The following is a 16,840-nucleotide window of genomic DNA, read 5'->3' as shown; positions in this document are numbered from 1 at the left end:
GGTTGCTGGGAATTGAACTCAGGACCTTTGGAAGAGCAAGCAATGCTCTTAACCACTGAGTCATCTCTCCAGCCCGTTTTGCTTGTTTTTTTGAGACAGGTTTTTCTGTGTAGCAGGCATGGTTGCCCTGGAATTCACTCTGTAGACCAGGCTGGCCTTGAACTCACAGAGATCCACCGGCCTCTGCCTCCCAAGTGCCGGGATTAAAGGTGTGCGCCACCACCGCCCGGTGATAAGAGAAGGTTCTGAGGGTCATGACTGACTATTGGAGCCTACCCAAGCTGGTCAGTGATAGATCTAGGCTTATGTTCTCTGTAAGAAGCAGCCGAGACAAGGGCTGCCTCGCTTCTCACCTTCGTCGTTGATGTAAGCATCCCAGTCAAAGGTGTAGTTGCTGGCCCAGCTCTCCTGGCTGCTCCAAGTGTCGTTGCCGTACCACGAGTCATTGCCGTACCACGTGTCGTTGCTGAACCACGCGTCATTGCCGTACCACGTGGTGTTGGTGTCATTCATGGGCGGGGGCCAGCGCACGCACTTCTGACGCAGGTTCCCCATGAAGAGCTGCAGTCCCACGAGCGCAAAGACGCTCAAGCAGAAGACGGTGAGGATCATGACGTCGGACAGCTTTTTCACGGACTGGATCAGGGCTCCTACAATGGTCTTCAGCCCTGGGCACGGCAAGGGTGAAAGCGTCAGCGGGGAGAAGGGTGGGATGGTAGCGGACTCCACCCTGAGCCTCAGCCAACTCCATCTCTGAGGCAGATTTTGCTTCTCAAAGCGCCTTCTTTGAAGCCTCTCTAAGATGACCCTTTCCTGAGCACCTCTTCTATGCTGAGCTTGGCTTTGTCTGGAGATGAATGACCTCGAAGATGCAATGGGCTGCTGCCTGACCCTCAGAACTACACAAAAGCATGGAGAAATTCTAATAAATGTCACTACGCTAGTGCTCCCAAGTGTGTTCTCCGAGCGTTGTCATTAGCCTAGGTTAGACTCTTCAAACCCGAGTGTTCACTTCTAGGCCTGAGTACTGTGGAGGAGGTATGTTCCCCAGGCAGAGGGTCCCCACACCTCCCAATACCTGGGATAACCGTGATGGTTTTCAGGGCCCGCAGCACACGGAAGGTCCTCAGGGCTGAGATGTTGCCCAAGTCCACAAACTCTGTCACATACCTGAGTGGGAAGTTAAGGTGTGTGTGGGGGTGTCAGAAGTGGGGCAGAAATCAAGTGTCTCTGGGCCCAGAATGAGGAGTCCCAAAGAATTCTTATAATGGGGATTACCATAAGGAATGGGGGGCGGGTCAAATAACCCCCAAAGTTCCTCTTATAGCCCAAGAGTTGAGAAGAACAGTGCTGAGCTTGCTGCTGGAGAGTGGATAGGCAGGGACAGCCGCGCTCACCCACTGGCTGTGTTAGGCTGAGTTAGGCTGCCTCCTAAGGTACGAGGAGGGGATGCTGACCTCTGGGCAGGGCCCTGGGAATGTCCTAGATGGTGTGGCTCAGTCTGTACAAGTCATGACCCGTGCCACCACCCTCCTGTCAAAGCCCCCTTTGGGGCTCACCCTTCTGGCCACTCCCACCCCAGACCTAGGGTCTCACTTACGCCATCGTGATGACACTAAAGTCCAGCCAGTTCCAGGGGTCCCGGAGGAATGTGAAGTCGTCAATGCAGAAGCCTCGGGCCAACATCTTAATAAGAGATTCGAAAGTGTAGATCCCAGTGAAGGTGTACCTGGCAAGAAGAGGGCCGGTCAGGGCCACGGATGTCACCACAGTGTGTGTGTGTGTGTGTGTGTGTGTGTGTGTGTGTGTGTGTGTGTGTGTGTGCGTGTGTGTGTGCATGGCAGCAGTGGGCCTTAGAGGAGGGGCACCAAGATGGCATATGGCTACCCAGAGCTGAGCCCATTGGCGAGGGTGATAGCATGCCCTCCCCCATCCTGACTTAAGGCGTTAATGGTCACAGGGACAGTGTGTCTTCCCTGAAAGACAAGAGCAGTGTTAGTCTGAGCCCTCGGGATACAGACCTGGAAGAGGGAATCTGGGGAAGGCAACTTACTCCACGTCCTTGGACCAAGATGGTGGGTTGCTCATGGTCATGAACACACAGTTGGTCAGGATGGTAATCATGATAAACATGCTGAACAGCGTGGGGGTGGGTCAAGGAAAGAGAGGAAGGAGGCAGCTGGGAAGAGGAGGGCACAGGAAGGTCTCCTGCCCACCCCTAACCTCCCCGCCTTTCCCACTGGGGCAGGATATGCGTGAATGAGCACCTTGATGGCCACACGCCTGACGATGCTGAAGGGGCTCAGCATGTAGAGGGCAGGCGTGGCGGAGAAGCGGAAGATGGCCTTGCCTTTGTTGAGCACAATGAAGGTCTGCGGGGGAGAGAGAGAGAATCTGAGTCCGAAGGACAGACAGACAGGTGGACAGGAGGCACAAGAAAGAGGGAGCGCTCCTACACCCAGACCTTCTTGTCACTGTAGTAAGGGTCCAGGTCCTCCAGGGGGATGCCGATGACTTCAGGTGGGGGGTCCCCGTAGATGAGCGGTAGGTTCTTGCCCGCTTCCAGGTCGCTGCGTGGCTTCCGCTCGGGCTCCTCAATCTCCATTTGCTTATTCCGCTGTAGCCGGGCCTCCTCCTCCACTGCTCGCTGCTCTATGGCTGCCAGGGACTCGGGGGTGAAGGGACGCAGGCAGTGGGGACCCGGGGGTACCAGGGTGGGCAGAGATGAGCTGGCCATCCTTGCATCCTGGGCTCAGGGGCCAGAAGGGTGGTAGGCAGCGGGGCAGCTGCAGCCCGTAGTCCTGGGGTTCTGGGGATCACCAATTCCCTGGGTCTACTGTGTTCGCCTCACTTCTTGCCTGCCCAGGGGTTGGGCCAGGGAGGTGGGTGCACAGGTCTTGTTGGGGCTGGGAGATGTGCCTGCAAGACCTGGGCTTGCTGCTGCACAGGTGCTGGGCAGGAAGCATCCCCCACCCCAGGCCCCACAGTGCACTCTTCTCTCCAAAAAGTTGCGCCACCTTCGGGATCAACAGAAAACAAACCAGATCCTCTTCAGTCTTGGGAGTTTGGGGCCAATGCCCCAGTGTCCTGACAGTACAAACTCCAGGAACCGTGTGGCTTCAGCCTATAGGAACACAAAGAGAGAACCTGTATTGGTTTGACCGCAGGATCTCCAGGTGGACCAGGATGAGGGCCTGAAAGGAGGACCGACCCTAAAGCACATCTAGAAAATGAATTGCAGCAAGGCGGTGGCTGCCATGTGGATCGACTGATACTGGTTAGCAAAGGATGTGTGGAGACCTTCGGGGTTTCAGCAAGACTCGGTGCAAAAGGATGTCTGGGATGTGTGGATGATGTCTGCCAGGGACCATCTCAGAAGAACATGGGCCCTGTCTGTGTTTGTCATCTCTGCCTGGAGAGAAGGGAAAGGAAGACTGTGGGGACATAAGATTTCTTTTCCGACTTATGAGGTACTTGGCAGTGGGCTGGGAGAGGGAACACAGAAGGGTCCCGGTCTGCAGAGGGTCTCAGCAGCTTCCTCCCATGGTTCTGTGGAATCCAAACCTCTGGCCAGATGCAGTGGAACAAGCAGATGTAAGGTGTGGGAGGTGGGTGGTGTCAGGAAACCAGGGAATGCTAACGGGGAAGACCAGGAAAGGCGGTGGGAGTAAGAGATGGGCAGTTCCAGCAGGGCAGGGTTCGAGCCCCCAGGGACAGTTTTTGATTGGTGGTCCCTTACGGACTGGGTATGGGAAAGAAAGTGTGCCAGAAGCCTTGGGATTTATGGGCAATATGTGGACCATCTCCTGAGCTAGCCCCTCGGCCTTTTCTGGTTCCTGGTCCCATTTGCCCAGCCTGTTCCCCACAGAAGGGCTGTGCTGGGTTAGTTATTGGAAATGGATTTGGGGGAATGATTCCTTCAGCAAACAGAAAGAACACTGGCCCAGCCACTCACAACCACTGAGAGGCCAGTATGGGGCTGGAGAGATGGTTCAGTGGGTAAGTGCATATAAGGACCTGCTCTTGGATTCTAACATTCAAGAAAAAAGCTGGGTAGCCACATGAACACTTGTAACCCCAGTGCTGGTGCAGAAGCAGAGACTGGAGGATTGCTGGGTCTGTTGCTCACTAGCTGAGCTCTAGGTAAAATAGGAAAAAGACCTGTTTCTAAGAAGTAGAGTGGATAGTGATAAAACAGGACAGCCAATGCCCTCCTCTGACCTCTGTAAGCACATGTACACATACACACACACACACACACACAGAGAGAGAGAGAGAGAGAGAGAGAGAGACAGACAGACAGAGAGAGACAGAGACAGAGAGACAGAGAGACAAAGAGACAGAGAGAGAGAGAGAGAGAGAGAGAGAGAGACAGACAGACAGAGAGAGACAGAGACAGAGAGACAGAGAGACAAAGAGACAGAGAGAGAGAGAGAGAGAGAGAGAGAGAGAGAGAGATCACACAGACGGATGGATCCTAGAGCCTCTACCCTGCTACCCTGACAGGGACTCCGGCAGACCCCCAGAGCGACATCAAGTCTAGTCCTCTCACAGAAGACCCAGGCACAGCAGCTCTGGTATTGTGCACACTTTTCAGGCCTGGTCAACAGATGGAGCAGATGACACAGAAAGGCCAGAGCCATTGGGCAGAGATGGCCACACCCCTTGTCCAGTTACCCAGCTGCTTTTTGCCAGGCTCCGAGGAGTCATGTTTCTGGGGGATGACTCTGCTGGTTCCTGTTTCTCAGCTGGTCAGTGACCCTGGTGTGCACAAGTGCACATCCACACACTCGGGTCTGAGCTGTAAGCCCTTCACAGAGACACTCAGCCGGTCCCAAGCCTTCCCCTGACCTTACATGCATACTTGCATCTTTCATATGATAGATAATACTGGCCTGCCAGATGGCCTCGAAGGGATCCACCCAGTCTGAAGTCATCTTGGCCACAATACCCCAGTTCTGGGGCTGATCACTTTCCTCCACTGGAGCCCAGGAGGAGCACAATAACCCAGCATCACAGCCTGGCTCAGGACCACAATAACCCAGCATCACAGCCTGGCTGGAGGACCACAATAACCCAGCATCACAGCCTGGCTGGAGGACCACAATAACCCAGCATCACAGCCTGGCTGGAGGACCACAATAACCCAGCATCACAGCCTGGCTGGAGGACCACAATAACCCAGCATCACAGCCTGGCTGGAGGACCACAATAACCCAGCATCACAGTCTGGCTGGAGGAACACGATAATCCAACATCACAGCCTGGCTCAGGACCACAATAACCCAGCGTCACAGCCTGGCTGGAGAGACCACAATAACCCAGTGTTACAGCCTGGCTCAGGACCACAATAACCTAGTATCACAGCCTGGCTGGAGGGACCACAATAACCCAGTGTTACAGCCTGGCTCAGGACCAGCCCTCGAGGAAACTGACCTCACCTGAGTCACAGGAGTCCAGGGACAGTCCAGTGTTTGGAGCAGCCTGTCCTGCTCTCATGTTTTGAAAATGATGTGGCCCACCCCACTGGCCCACTCTGGTCTCTGCTCTGAGAAGTACCCTCTTCTCTCCCTGGGAACACACACAACTTCCCAGCTCTGCCTGCCATCCTTTCACCAACCCTGAAGCCGCTTCATGTTTGGAGGTTTGGCTGTGTGAGGGGAAATATCTGCATTCCCAGTCCCAACACAGTGGCTCACGACTGTCTATAACTCCTGTCCCAGGGAATCTGATGCCCTCTTCTGACCTCCACAGGGACCAGCCACACACATGGCAAACATACACACAGGCAAAACGTTCATACAATAAAAGTAAATAAAGATACAACTTTTGTTTAAAAATCCCGTGCTGCGCTGTGAGTGGTGGTCCAATTCCTTTAATCCCAGAACTCAGGAGGCAGAGGCAGGTAGATCTCTGAGTTTGAGGCTAGCCTGGTCTACAGAGTAAGTTCCAGGACAGCCAAGCTATATAGAGAAACCCTGTCTCAAAAAACACCCCTCCCAAAAAAGCCATGTGCTAACCCCTCTGGCTCAGCTTTGTTTGTTTGTTTGAGACAGGGTCTATCCTTGGCCTGGGCTCGATGATCAGACTATCTGTTAGTTGATGGCAAAGATTTCTACGTCCTCGGGGCTGGGAGTACAAATATATCCTGCTACGCCCAATTTTGTCGGTTAGTTTTTTGTTTGTTTTGAGTGGGAACTGAGGAGTGAACTCAGGTTCATCCTCAGGTCGTGAAGCAGTGCATTACTACCCACCTCTCCACCCCAGCGGTGTTTCCCGTGGCTGTTCTCCTGCTTTCTAAAAACAAATGCTTCAGGTCATCTCATACTTCTTCAAATGTCCACGGCCTCCCCTTGATATTCCCTTCAGATTACCCTGCCTCTTCTCCCTCCCTCCTGGCCTATTAGAATAATAATAATCTGGCCAGATTTGGTGGTGCACACCTTTAGTCCTAGCCCCCAAGAGGCAGAGGCAGCAGCTCGCTGAGTTCGAGACCAGCCTGGTCTACAGAGAGCGTTCCAGGACAGCCAGGGACACAGTGAAATCACCACCACGGGCTGGGCCTTCCACTTATACTCGACACCTGGGCCCTGTGCTTCCTCGCAGCCTCTTCTTGTGGATCTTTTCTGTCTACCGCTCATGGGTGTCCGTCTTCTATATTAAAGCCAACGACAGTTCCTGTTGGGGAATATTGTTTTAAACTGTGTTGCTTTTGTTTATGCTGCAATTGTTTAACTCTGTGAAGCTATGGTTCTTTGCGTGTCTAAAACACCTGTTGGCCGGGCGGTGGTGGAGCACGCCTTTAATCCCAGCACTCGGGAGGCAGAGGCAGGCGAATCTCTGTGAGTTCGAGACCAGCCTGGTCTACAAGAGCTAGTTCCAGGACAGGCTCAAAAACCACAGAGAAACCCTGTCTCGAAAAACCAAAAAAACAAAAAACAAAAACAAAAAAACACCTGTTGGTCTAATAAAGAGCTGAATGGCCAATAGCAAGACAGGAACAAGGCTAGGTGGGGCTGGCAGGCAGAATTGGTCTAAGGAGAAAAGAGGGAACAAGGAGCGGAGGGCATGGGGGGCTAGCCACCCGGCCACACAGTCAGACATGGAGCAGGAGTAAAAGTAAGATATACAGAAGTAAGAAAAGGGAAAATCCCAGAGGCAAAAGGTAGTTGGGATAATTGAAGTTAAGAAAAGTTGGCAAGAAACAAGCCAAACTAAGGCCAGGAATTCGTAACTAAGAATACGCCTCTGGGAGCTGGATGGTGGTTCCCCCAAAAAGACAAAAGAGCAAAACATTACACAACAAGCCACCACACCTCACAGCTCCCCCTGTCTTCTTGTCTTGGAAAGTGTCTCCACCAGCTGTCTCTACTTTCTTACCTTTTGCTCCCTCCTCAACCCATTCCAACCTGGCTGCCATCACCCCACTCAACCGGAACTGCTTTTGTCAAATTGGCAACACCCTCCCAGCTGCCAAGTCCAGGGCACAGATTTCTCTCCTCACCTCCCTTGACCTCTCAGGAGCAGGCAGCCCACTTGGCCACTGACCCTCTCTGGAATCTTCTATTCTTTTGGCCTCCACGGGATCACTCTGGTGGTTTCTCTTCCTTACCGGTTGTCCCTTAACAACACCTGTGGTGCGGCCCTTTCTGTGACCAATCTCTGGAGTCACACGGGCTCAGCCTTCACATGGCTATGATGACAGAATGTGCCATAGGAACAGAGCTCTACACAGGCATAGCTGCTGCCCTCTGGACAGCTCCATGCTGCAGAGAGGTGAGCCCACCCTCCATGGTTCCACATACTCTTTCTCACGCCAGGAAATGCCACCACTCCCAGTTTCTCTGGTCGATCACCAACATGTGTCCTGAATTCTCCTTTTCTGTCACCATGTGCAAAGCCCTACTAATCCCTTTTCCACCACGCATGGAAACCCACTTTTTCCCAGCTGCTCATGCCCACGCCATAACCATTTCCTGCTACTGTGTCTGCCACTTATCCTCCGAGTCAGTCCCACAAGGCAACCACCGAGATTCCAAAACAAGAGTCGGCTCCCGTTTCTGTTAAAATTCTCTAATGACCCTCCAATGGGTTTTGAATACAACTTAAGCCTCCTGTGGTGGCCTCACAGGTCCTGCCCCTGCCTGCTTGCCCCTCTTTTGTCCACTGCTCTTACCCTGGCCACTCTGTTCCAGTCCTATATGGTCACTGGCTTTGATCCTGCCTTTGGGATTTTGCCCAGCTCCCCTCTCTCTCTGGCACCCCACAGCCCCCCTTCTCATGGCAGTTCCCTTTCTGTCTTCTATTTCAGAGAAAGGTTTTTTTCCTCTATTTTACTTGACATCATTTTTCATAAGTTGCAAATGCTTGCCTCATTTGTTTGTGTGTGTTCTCCAAGGGATGGGAATGTCAACACGAGCAGTGACTGTGTCCGTCTAGGTCACCATGGCTAGTCCCAGCACTGGGCATGAGGTAGGTATTTAAATAGAGTCTGTTGCCAGGCTTGGGTGGCACATGCCTTTAACCCCACACTTGGGAGGTGAAACAGTCAGACGTCTACGAGTTTGAGGTCAGTCTAGTCTACTTAATGGCTACATAGTGAGATCCTGTCTCAAAAGAAACATACCAATAAAGGGTATAGTGAATGAAATGAACGAATGAATGAATGAGGCCTTGGATACAGACCTTCTAGGGATCTCATGGACTTTTCTATGCTTCATCCACCAACCCATCCAACTACCCATCTATCCATCTATCTCTCCCTCTATCATCGGTCCATCCATCCCCCTGTCCGTTTGTCCATCTGTCCATCCATCCTTTTATCCATTTGTTTATATCTCAGAAGCTGAGCTGGCCACGAGTAGGGCTCAGTGATTCACAGTTCGATGCTGATGGTCTGGGGAAAGTGGACCCGAGCACACTTGGCTGTGACAAGATGATACAGACCCTGTCCTCAAGAGGGGCATTGATGGTGCTAGGGGCATGGAGGTGAGTGAGCAGTTGCTTCCAAGTGGAAGAGAGATGACTTTTAAAGCTGGGTCTCAGTAAATGAGTAAGTTAAGAACACAGGAAGACAGAGCAGAGGACATCCCGGAGACAGGGGCAGCCAGGGCAAAGGCAGACACTGGGAACCTGTATGGATCGCAGAAGCCATTTAGGGAACGGGGTGGGGAGAGGCCGGATAAGGTTAGGGCTGTTGCCAGGCACAAGGGGACTAGACTTCATCTTGCAGCCTTGCAGAGTCCCCCCCAGTGGGAGGTCAGATGGAGTCACTGCCCTCCAGTACTGTCCACTACCCTTCTCATGCATCTAACACAGATGGGAAAGTCGTGCTGTTTCTAGTGGCATTGGTGACAGGATGAAAGAACAACCACAATGTGTGGATGTCCCTGGCAGATACAAAGTATCAGCAGAACTCCATGACACCGGGTAGGCTGGTAGATCTCCTCGTGGCTCCTTGGGCTACAAGGAGTGTGAACATGGTAAGACGGTAGCTCCTTCCACCCAACTCTGTCCCAGACTGTGCCTAAGTTATGGCTTAGGTCCTCAGGCAACCCCTTCCCAAGGCATTTGAGAATGGTGATGCTTCAAAGAACTGAGAGAGCAGGCATTCATTCCCTTATCCCACAGCTAAGCCTAAGAGAGGAGCCACGACTTTCCGGTCCACAAATTCATTCATTCGCTCAACAAACTTTCTGAGTTTGTGGTCCATGCCTGGCTCTATCTAATCTTGTTCTAGGGCAGAGCACAGGGGAGGTAAAGTCCCTGGCCTCCCGGAGGTTGCATTCCAGAGGGAAGAGGCAGACGGTAAATAAGGCGAGCAAATAAGATAATTTTAGCGAGTGATAGAGGCCAAGCCAAGACTAAAGCCAAGCCCCGGGAGCCAGGGCTGGAGCCCATTTAGAAAGTGCAAAGTCCCATCCAAACCGCCTTCAAAGAGGAAGTTTGGGCGGAAGTGGTGGGTAAATCAGGCCTTCCTGGGGGCCTGGAGTTGGTGAGCTGACCAGGACAGAGGTGGGGGAAGGGAAGATCAGGAATGGTGAGCCAGGCTGAGGCCAGCTGTCCCCAGGCAGGGAGCCGAGGGTGAGGCAGCTCCTCCTGGAGCCGGTCCAGACTGGAGTCGTCCCTCCCTGGCCCGGCCACTCAGGGTGTCTATTCCTCGCGGATGGAGTCTGCGACACTTTGGATCTTCTCCTAAGAGCTGTGGTATAACTCCCCAGCCTCGAAATAATGTAAATTCTTTTCTTCCCAATCTGCATACACCTCAACAAAAAATATTAGCCCACTAATACCAACAGTATATTAAAAAGTTAAGCACCATGGCCACACAGGATTTATCTCAAAAGTGCAAGGCAAGCTCAAAAAACTAAGTACTGTGAACTTCTTATCAACAGACTGAAGAAGAAAAGTCACCAGATTGTATCAATGAATGAAGGTGAAGGTTAAGAATAAAACCAAAGAAGCCCTAGTCCTCATTCACGATAAGACCCTCTGCAAATTAGAAAGGGGAGGGACTCCCTCCAATCTTTTGAAAGGGTGCTGATTTCTTCTGAGACCAAGGCCATCTACCTATAAGTACCTATGAATACCAATGTCCCAAACTATTGACCAAACAAAGTTCAGGATAGTCTCCAAACCACAGATGTTTTTATACACTTCCAGAATCTTCCCTTCTGGAAAAGTGATATTTTTTTGGGGGGGGGGGTGTCTTCAAATATCCAGAAACTCATTCAGCTGCACCAGCCTGAAATCTCTCAAGTGGTCTCAGCTATGCCCCTGCCACTCTGTGATATAAATGCTACTGTAAGGAACTGTCTTGGAAGGGTGACCATGGGTGGCTCAACCTGTCCCGCACACCCTTCCCATTCCCTTTAGAGCACACCTCCATGGGTACAAAGGTGCCAGGCAGCTAGCTGGCATTGTTCAGGGTCCAGCTACCACTCCTCTTACCAACTAGCCATGTCCTTTATCTCTCACAAGACCGCTCATTGCCTACCACTGTCCAGATGTTTTGTTTGTTTACGAACAAAATGACAGGTCAGTTAAATGGCACAGGGAGTAAGAGCACATGCTAGCTACCCAAAGCTGATAATCTGAGACCTATCTCCAGAACCCAGGGACAAGACATAAGGAGAGAACTGACTCTGGCCCCCACATGCCTGATGTGGTTACATGATACCCTGTCTATACACAGCACATACACAATCATAATAAATATAATAGCTAGACATGGTGACAAATACCTTCAATCCCAGCACTTGGGAAGCAGAGGCAAATGGATCTCTGGGAGTTTGGAAGCCAGCCTGGTCTACATAGAGAATTCTAGGACAACCAGGACTACTACGTAGTGAGACTTGGACTATGACATAAAATGAACAAAATGATCTAAAGCAAGCTGGGTGTGGTAGTTCATGTCTTTAATCTCAGTAATTGGAAGGCTGAGGCAGAAGGATTGCCGTGCGTTTAGGCCACTCTGGGCTACACAGGTTAGCCTGTGCTACGGAGTATAAATCTGTCTCAGACACAAACCACAGACAGACAGACAAGCAAACATTACCGAAAGCTATATGTGCCGGTGGAGATCTGTTTTAAGGGTCCCCTGCAGTTTAGGTTCAAATACAAAACTTCCTGGGAGACTCAACCACACCAAACTTCCGTTCTGGTCAATGACAGCACTAGGCAACCGTATGGACTGTTTTCCAAATATACCAGGTTCCCACTGTGGCCCAGCTCCAAGAGTGAGGAGATGGGAAGGGGAGTGGCTATGTTACTTTTCTGTCAACACTTAGCTTGGTGAGGAGGGAGAAAAAAATGGCCTCAGCCTTGGCAAGTCAGAGCTCAAAGGAAGTCACCGCAGGTGGCCCTCCCCTCCCGGCCTATCACTGTCTGTTGAGAAAACTCTGTTGCAAGGGTTAGAGCTGGGAGCCTAGAGCAGAAACCCTGGGCATTGATGGAGTAGCACACAGAATTTAGGAAACCAACTAGAGTCATAGCGGAGGCTCACGAAGGCCACAGAGGATTAGAATAAACCTTTCCTGGGAGTCCCCATTCAACCACCTGCCTGTGGGCTCACCAAGAGACACAAATGACAGTGATGGGCACACTGTTTTGTACTGTGTGCCAAGAGTGTCTGCCCTCATCTGAAGGCTCTTTTTCTACAGTCGGTCCTGTGGCCTGCCAGGCTCTAAAGACCCTCCCAAAAATGAGGGGTCATTCTCTACCAATCTTAGACCTCTCGGCTTGAGCCTTTTCTTCTACCCGGAGTGCTTCCTGTTGCCTCAAAGCCAATGAAATAAGAATCTAGTAAGAATGGGGCGATGGAGAGATGGTTCACAGGTTAAGAGCACTGACTGCTTCTTCTAGAGGTCCTAAGTTCAAATCCCAGCACCCACATGGTGGCTCACAACCATCTGTAATGAGATCTGGTGCCTCTTCTGGCCTGCAGGGGCACATGCAGACAGAACCTGTATACATGCTAAATAAATAAATCTTTTTTTTTAAGACCCTATGAATGGGCTGTGTTCAGCTTTTGTCCCAGACCCCTCCTCTCCAAACTCCTCACAGCTCACGTATCCCTCACTTCCCCAGGGAAGAGTTTCCTCCCAAGCCTAAACCTTTAAGACAGAAAATGTATATCAAGATACAACATTCCAGGTGTCCTCCAACATGAGAAAAATGCCCCAGGAGTTGAAGGATTGGTTCTTCTGGCCCTAAGTCTTGGGGCATTCGCCTGAACGTCTGACTTGCATAGAGTGTCAGGAGGCAGCTAAAGAAAAGTCCTTTTTTTTCTTCACAGGTCTCACAAATTCAGCAACCCAGACTAGGCTAGAACTCCCTACCTAGTCCAGAATGACCTTTAACTTCTGATCCTTGTGCCTCCACCTCCCAAGTGCTGAGATTACAGGCCTATGTTACCGTGTCTAGCTCAGTGCATGCTGGGAATTGAACCTCCAGCTTTATGTATGTGCATACTAGGTAGGTATGCTACCAGTAGAGCTACACCCCCAGCCCTGAGCTATAAACCCTTCTTTTCCCTCTCTCTCTCCCTCCCTCCCTCCCTCTTACTCTTCCTTCCTCTCTACCTTCCCTTTCTCCTCCATCCTCCTCCCCCCTTTTGCCTTCCCCATTTCTTTCTTTTTCCTTATGTTTGAGGCAGGGTCTCATGTATCCTAGGCTGGCCTTGAACTTGCTATGGAGCCGAGGATGACCCTGAACTTCTGATTCTTTTGCCTCCACCTCAAAAGTACTAGGATTACAGACATGCACTATGCCTGGTGTTTGTGCTGCTGGGACTGAACCTAGGACCCAGTGCCTGCTAGGAGGGGCGTGGAACCACCAAGTCACGCCCCCAGACCCCACCCAGGTCCTTTGATGGACAGACAGCAGAGACGCACTCATCTGTACACCGTGTGCCAGGCCCGGTGTCACGTGCTCCATTTTACTGTTCCAGCTAAGGATGTGAACACAGCTGTCTTTTATGCCAACCCCATGCTCCCGCCCCTATAAACACGGTGTCCCTCCAGCCCTCTGGGGCATTGGCCTGGCTCTTCCTCCACGGGCAGGCTGGCGGTCTTGCTCGAAGCCCCTCGTGACTGTGGTGTGGACACCTGGCAGGCCTGGAAGGATTGCTGGCTTCTGGGGGCATTGTGTTTTGGGCGCGGGGGCTGGGAGCACACCGTCAACACTCTGACAAGCAAATATTTGCTTCTTTTCTTTCTTTTTTTTTTTTAAAGACAGGGTCTCTATAAGTGCCTTGGACTGACTTTGAACTCACTACAGGGTTGTACTAAGATCCCTAACTGAAGTTTATTTTTACTGGAACCAATTAATTATCATATATACACAATCTCCACTATAGCTTGTTTGTATGATCCGTTCTCCATTCTCTGTCTCTCTTATCAACTCCATGACTCATTTCCCAGTTCCCACTATGGCCTATTTACACACACACACACTCAACTCTGACTCATTTCCCAGTTCCCACTATGGCCTATTCACACACACACACACACACACACACACACACACGCACGCACTCACACACACTCAACTCTGACTCATTTCCCAGTTCCCACTATGGCCTATTTACACACACACACTCACACACACACACTCAACTCTGACTCATTTCCCAGCTGCTCAAAGGGTGGTAAGATTGATTTGTTCTATCCAAGCCCAGGGCTTCCTGCCTTCTCTTAGCTCAAGTCTCTCTGAGAAACAATGCCTAGCACACAGTGGTGGTCCCTCCCCAAACTGCCTCTTGCACACACTGTAGTCATGTGTGAGCCCCTCACCTGCTCTGGACATGTGTGTGTGTGGTGCTGCCTCCACCACCGTGGCACCTCCTCCTGGGTAATTCCTTTCAGGAATTCCCCTGCCTCTGTTCCTCTCCCTTCAGCCTCTCTATACTGTACCTTGCTCCTTCTGTCCCTCCTAGAACCCAGAGAATTCCAGAGCCAACCTAGTGCTATAACCCCTGTTATCAGCCCCGTCACATGGAAACCGCGAGCTAACAGGCCTTGCAGAAGCCCTGGGAGCAGGCACTGTGGCCGACAGCCACCCGGCAACACCTGAGATCGGCAAGGAAGGCTGACAGGCTCTGCTCTGGCAACTGCCCCGTCCTCAGGCAGCCTGTGTTGCCTCCAGCTCCTGCTTTTGGGGACGTTCCCTAGAAGTTATGTTGGGAAAGTCTTCTCCTTTCCCCTCTTTGGACCGACTGAAACCTGCCAATCTCAACAGCAGACCTTTCTACAAAGGACTCTGATGGGATACCCTCGGCCTTGTTGATGTAAGTCCTCACAGCAACCTAGGTGGAGGTCTCCGCAGCCCGTGCTAAAGAGGCCCCCAACTCTAGGGAGACCAGATCAAACAAAAAATATCCCTGCTTTTCCCTGCCCTCAGTGTGTGTATGTGTGTGGTGTATGCAGACATGCATGCATATACGTATGCACATATGTGTGTGGGTTAAGGTCAGAAGTCATTATTTGGTGTCCTGGTTTTTGGGGTCTGGAGTAAACTGATTCAGCCGGATTAGCTGAGCAGCAAGCCCAAGGGATTCCCTAGTGCTGGAATAACAGGCACAGCTGACTTTCTACACGGGTGTTGTGGATCTGAACTCAGGTCCTCATGCTTGCATAACAAATGCTTTATGGACTGAGCAATCTCCTCAGGCCCCAAATCTTGGGTTTTTTTTTTTTTTTTTTTTTTTTTTTTTTTTTTTTTTGGTTTTTCGAGACAGGGTTTCTCTGTGGCTTTGGAGCCTGTCCTGGAACTAGCTCTGTAGACCAGGCTGGTCTCGAACTCACAGAGATCCGCCTGCCTCTGCCTCCCGAGTGCTGGGATTAAAGGCATGCGCCACCATCGCCCGGCTCAAATCTTGGTTTTGAAGGGTTCCCTGAGGCTGTAGCTCCTTTCCTTCTCTCACACTGTGGTGAGGGGTTTTATTTTGTTGTGTAGACACAATGAACTAACAAGCGCTTCAGTACAGCTACTGCACTCGAGACATTGCTCTGGGCACAAAGTGTCCGCGAACTCGCTGAATCCTCTCTGATTTTGTCGGCATCACTTTGTTGACAGATGAGACATGGGAAGGGTAAGTGACCCACCAGGTGCTCATGATAGAGTAACTGGGATTGACAACTGGGCCCTCAGCTTGTTCTAACCACCAGGCTAAACTGCTACCCACAGGCTATAACCTGCTAGGCCCCATCAGGGCTGAGTTCAGTGACTCCTGGATCTTACCCTTCCCTCCTAGGCCAGGACTCTAGGCAGAGGCCCTGAGACAAGGACGCTGCCCAATCTGCCTCCCACCTTCCCACTCTACGGCCTTTAGGACTCCTGGAGCCCCCTCCCTCCGCCGCCACCCTCCCCACCGTCAACACAGGGTGTTGACAGAAGACAGCAGGGAACAAAAATAGCCAATGCTGATGCTGCATAACGGGACGCACACACGAAGGCCAGGAGTGAGGGTAAAGGTGAAAGGAACCCGGGTCCCCCAGCACCTTCAGAGGGAACTACAGCGAGACCTGCCCTGTCCCTGCCACAGTGGGACCCCTGAATGAGTCACCGGATTGACCCAGAGCCCCAGAGCCTGCCTGGACCACTCATGGTATCCACAGTCCCAGGAAAGCTCTGTTTTGACTCAGTCCCACCCAAGTTCCTCCCCAGAGAGCAGGGGCCTTGACCACTGTGGAGTGAGCCCTGGCCATTCCCTTACAGTGTGCCCTGGGCAAGCGCTATGACCCGTGTGTCCAAGTGTCTGATGAAAAGGCGTTGAAAAAACCTACTGTACAACCCATGAAGTGCCAAGCTGTCACCGGCACATCTGCCTCTGTCCCCTCATGTCTCACCCCTGCTCTCCAGACACGTCTTTCAAGGGACAGTTGCTTCTGGGATCTCCAGCCCCTTCTCCTCCGTTCTGCCTCTTCCCGGAGGCTTTTGTGAACACTGCTGGCCTCAGCAGCTCTACCCCCTCACTTCCTTGCCAACCCATGTTTCCTTGCTATTCTGATGCCCAGAATTATCCGGCCCCCAAAGCAGAGAGCTTGCATCAGGACCGACTGCTCACATCTCACCAGGAGACCCAGTGCCTCCAGTGCCGGCTGGGCTGCGTTTGAGTCAGGTCCCGGTCTGGGGTGCACAGACCCTCTCAAGAGAAGTTACTGGAGCAGACTTCTCATTTGTCCGACTTTGAAGAAGGGAGGTGATCCCCAGTCCTGAGTTCCCCAAGCATATGTATTTCCGAACCAGAAGTGACAAGCAGGGCTAGCCTGGGCCACCAAAGGTCCCTCATCCACCTTCTCCTAACTCCCTAAATCCCTGCATATGATCCTTTGGGGGT

The 16,840-nt window shown here is 51.8% G+C and overlaps 1 protein-coding gene across 1 annotated transcript in view; it reads right to left on the bottom strand.

The window, feature by feature from the left end:
* Scn4a (sodium voltage-gated channel alpha subunit 4) overlaps positions 1-16,840 on the bottom strand; it is a 49,686-nt gene that overhangs the window by 31,092 nt on the left and 1,754 nt on the right. Inside the window, exons 2-7 of the mRNA XM_075990344.1 lie at positions 2,465-3,124; positions 2,255-2,372; positions 2,054-2,144; positions 1,601-1,729; positions 1,079-1,170; positions 354-668 (exon numbers count right to left, since the gene is read on the bottom strand). Coding sequence (XP_075846459.1) covers positions 354-668; positions 1,079-1,170; positions 1,601-1,729; positions 2,054-2,144; positions 2,255-2,372; positions 2,465-2,737 — 1,018 coding nt within the window. The 5' untranslated portion in view covers positions 2,738-3,124. The remainder of the gene's footprint in view (positions 1-353; positions 669-1,078; positions 1,171-1,600; positions 1,730-2,053; positions 2,145-2,254; positions 2,373-2,464; positions 3,125-16,840) is intronic.

The sequence above is a fragment of the Microtus pennsylvanicus genome, chromosome 11 (assembly GCF_037038515.1).
Source record: "Microtus pennsylvanicus isolate mMicPen1 chromosome 11, mMicPen1.hap1, whole genome shotgun sequence".
In the NCBI taxonomy this organism is placed as follows: domain Eukaryota; kingdom Metazoa; phylum Chordata; class Mammalia; order Rodentia; family Cricetidae; genus Microtus; species Microtus pennsylvanicus.
This window is presented reverse-complemented; position numbering and strand designations above follow the sequence as displayed.